The 4125-nt window shown below is 45.1% G+C and overlaps 1 protein-coding gene across 1 annotated transcript; it reads left to right on the top strand.

Moving 5' to 3' along the window:
• Positions 1 to 1667: 1667 nt before the first annotated feature.
• On the top strand, positions 1668 to 4125 carry LOC144695832 (uncharacterized). Its single transcript, XM_078566854.1, has one exon. The coding sequence runs from the start codon at positions 2110 to 2112 to the stop codon at positions 3139 to 3141; it is 1032 nt and encodes a 343-aa protein (XP_078422980.1). The 5' UTR covers positions 1668 to 2109; the 3' UTR covers positions 3142 to 4125.

Here is a 4125-nt window from a genome sequence, read left to right on the forward strand (position 1 = left end):
CTGGTGTTATCTTTCCAAAATTCGCTAGAATCTGGAAAGCTTCCATCAGATTAGAAATTAGCAAATATAACCCCTATATTCAAGAAAGGAGGGAGGCAGGAAACTATAGGCCAGTTAGCTTGATATCTGTCGTGGGGAAGTTATTAGAATCGATCATTAAGGAGGTTATAGCTGGGCACTTAGAAGAGCTCAAGGCAATTGCGAAGAGTCAGAATGGCTTTGTGAAAGAAAAATCATGTTTAACCTATTTATTGGAGTTTTATTTGAAGGAGTAATATGCACAGTGGATGAAGGGGAGCCTGTAGATGTACTGTACTTAGATTTCCAGAAGGCATTTGATAATCAAAGATTATTACAGAAAATAAAGTGCATAGTGTAGTGGATAACATATTAGCATGAATAGAAGATTGGGGTGACTGGCAGAAAGCAGAGAGCATGCATAAATGGGTCTTTTTCGGATTGACAGGATGTGACGAATGGCATCCCACAGGGGTCTGTACTGGGGCCTCAGCTTTTTATGATTCACATCAATGACTTAGATGAGAGGAGTGAAGACATGGTAGCTAAATTTGCAGATGACACATGGATAGGTAGGAAAGTATGTTGTAAAGAGGACATGAGGTTGCAGATGGATATAGATAGGTTGTGAGTGGGCAAAGATCTGGCAAATGGAGTTTAATGTGGGAAATGTGAAGTTGTTTACTTTGGCAGGAAGAACAAAAAAGCAGAGTATTACTTAAATAGAGAACAGTTACATATTTGTGAGGTGCAGAGGGACCTAGGTGTTCTAGTACTTGAGTCACAAAAAGTTAGTATGCAGGTACAGCAAGTAATTAAGAAGGCTAATGTAATGCTATCCTTTATTAAGAGAGGGATTGAACATTAAAGCGGTTGGATTTCAACTTAATCGCTGGATTGTTAATCCAGCACCATAGCAATTTGGCTGCCACCTGGAGACACATTTATTGAAATCTCTTTTAATGCCTTCTTTAAACATTTTTCCTGAAGGCCTCGGCCTTTCCCCAAAAGTTTGGATTTGATAGTTTTGCCCAGTGCTGGGGCTGATAGCTGAATTTGGGATGTGCAGTCTGAGCGAGTGCAGTATATCTAATTTCCCAGGATAAACCAGAACCCTTCAATCAGCTACACTGAAGCAATATTTTCCTTAACACATTGGGCAAGTAGTGCTAGAAGCTTTCTTCAAATAATTATGGAAAACAAGGGAGAAATTTCAAAATTTGCTTTGACTTAACATTTCTCCTGAGTGTTTTTTTTGTATATAAATACATCAACAAAGGATAAAACTGGTCACCATGAGCATGAAAGGAGCTCATCGTGAATTGATAGCCCATTTTACACTCCGCCTGATGTCTTTTCCATTGCCCTTATGGTGCCTGGGAAGATGGGGTCTGGGTGCAGAAAAGAAAGTAGCCACGTTGTCTGCTCCTGGTCACTATCCAGTGTCCCTGCTGGAAACAGAGGGTCTGTGACAGTCAAGTGAGGAAAAAGAAAAGGACTTGAATCTGATCCCCCAGACAGGGGAATAGTCGCTAACTGAGGAGTCAGCCTCTTCAGCAAAAAAGGAGAGGGAGTTGGAGGAATTCATGTTTCTTTATCCTGTTTTACAGATAGATTGCACCGTACTACACCAGAGAATACAGAGAGGATAGACACCGCAGATAGATCCTGACCATCACCCAAAAAACAACTGCACAACTGTGGGAAGACATCCAGTCCCTTCACAGCATTGCTCAACACAGAGAAGGTTAGGCAGTGAAACCATCATCTGGAAATCGGTCGGGTCAGGGGAGCTTTGACATATCATCAGATCTGAAACTGGTCAGAGGTGTGGAGTCTTCCATCAGAGCCAGTTTTTCCCAAGGTTTGGCTGTGAGTGACCACTAGGGTGAGGCTGGGAAGAAGTTTGAATGGGCTCTAAGTGTGGTGACAACTTCAATCATTCATCGAACCTCATGAACCACTACCTGATTCCTACAGATAAGAGGCTGTTCAAGTAAGAGGTGCGTGGAGAGGGCTCCACAGCCTCATATTATCTCCTAAAACGCAAACTACGTCTGTTGTACAACTGTGAACTCCAAAGGAAGCCACATGGAAGACAAACAATTCAAGCAGGAGGTCTGCGACCAAGCGTACACACAGTCATCGATATTGATGAATGATCAAAGCATCCACACTGGGGCGAAAACGGTGATGTGTGAGGTTTGTGAGAAGACTTTCCCTCGATCCTGTGACCTCCTGAAGCACCAGAGGATCCACACAGGTGAGAAACCATTCAAGTGTGAGGTATGTGACCAAGCATTCACACTGTCATCGACGCTTGTGAATCACCGACGCATTCACACTGGGGAGAAGCCCTTCAAGTGTGAAGTGTGTAATGAGGGCTTTGCACAATCATCAACCCTGTTGTATCACAAGCGCATTCACACAGGGGAGAAACCGTTCACATGCGAAGTGTGCGACAAATCATTCTCCCACTCGTCATCCTTCCGAAAACATCAACGCATTCACACAGGGGAGAGGCCATTTAAGTGTGAGGTGTGTGACAAAGCCTTCACAAGTTCAACATCCTTCCTGATGCACCAGAGGAATCACACAGCAGAGAAACCTTTCAGGTGTGAGGTCTGTGAGATGGCCTTCGCCCAATCCTCTGATCTCCTGAGGCACCAGAGGACCCACACAGGTGAGAAACCATTCAAGTGTGAGTTTTGCGACCGAGCCTTCACACGGTCATCAACGCTCGTGAGACACCGACGCACTCACACTGGGGAGAAGCCATTCATGTGTGAGGTTTGTGAGATGGCTTTCACCCAATCGTCTGAACTCCTGATGCACCAGAGGATCCACACAGGGCAGAAACCCTTCAAGTGTGAGGTGTGTGACCAAGCTTTCACACGCTCAGCGACGCTTGTGAATCACCGACGCATTCACACAGGGGAGAAACCATTCAAATGTGAGGTGTGTGACCAAGCCTTTGCACGGTCGTCAACACTCGTGAATCACCGACGCATTCACACAGGAGAGAAGCCGTTCATTTGTGAGCTGTGTAATGAGAGCTTTGCACAATCATTGGCCCTGCTGAATCACCAGCGCATTCACACAGGAGAAACCATTCATGTGTGAGATGTGTGACAAATCATTCTGAGTCATCGTCCCTCTATTTACACTTTCACACAAGTGAGAATCCATTCAATTGTTAGGTGTGCAACAAAGCTTTCACAAGAGTCATTGTACCTCCTGCTGCATGAGAGGGCCCACACAGTGGTGTAATCCTCTGAGTGTAAGATTTACAATAAAGCTTTCATTACATCTTCAATCCTCCTGGGACACCAGCGGATTCACACAGGGGAGAAACTTCAGGTGCAATGTTTGTTAGACAGCTATCAACCACTCTTCCAATCTCGTGAAGCACCAGCGCACCCACACCAGTGAGAAACTATTGAGTTGTCAAGTGCGTGACAAGGCTTTCACGCATTCAGCGTATCTCCTGGTCCCTCAATGCACAGGGAAGAAACCCTGTCGGTGTGAGTTCTGCAATAAAGCCTTCGCTCAGTTTTCGAACCCCCAGAAAAACCAGCAGATCCTCATAGGAGACAAACCCTTCCAGTGTTTGTGCCAAGATTCTTTCACTGACTCTTCCTCTCTCGCCATACACCAACGTCTCCATATGGACTTGGAGCCAGTCACCGGCTTCAGTAACACTGAGTTGTCTGTTGTTTATCCACCAGTTCTCATACAGGGGAGCTGTCTTTCCAAAGCTCTGTCTGTCTCAGCAGTGTCTGTTTCGAACCTCCCCCACCATCAGTCCAATAATTTCAAGAAGGCCAATGTAACCTTTGACCAGATCGCAAAACATCACCAAAAGAAGACATCAATATGTATAAAAGCTCCTGTATAAACTCAGCATCCTTTCAGTGCAGAGTCAGGTACAAGTCACTCACTGACTCTCACTCTGGCTAAGAAGACAATCAGATACTTGGTGGTTAGAAAGGTTTCAGCTTCTGACCTTCCAGCACAAGCACCCAGGGGAGGGGCCATTCCTGGGGTAGTAATGGAGGGACTTCAATTAGCCATAGTATCTCTGGTCTATGGAAGGGAATAATCAGC

Source organism: Cetorhinus maximus, chromosome 21 (assembly GCF_964194155.1).
Source record: "Cetorhinus maximus chromosome 21, sCetMax3.hap1.1, whole genome shotgun sequence".
NCBI lineage: Eukaryota > Metazoa > Chordata > Chondrichthyes > Lamniformes > Cetorhinidae > Cetorhinus > Cetorhinus maximus.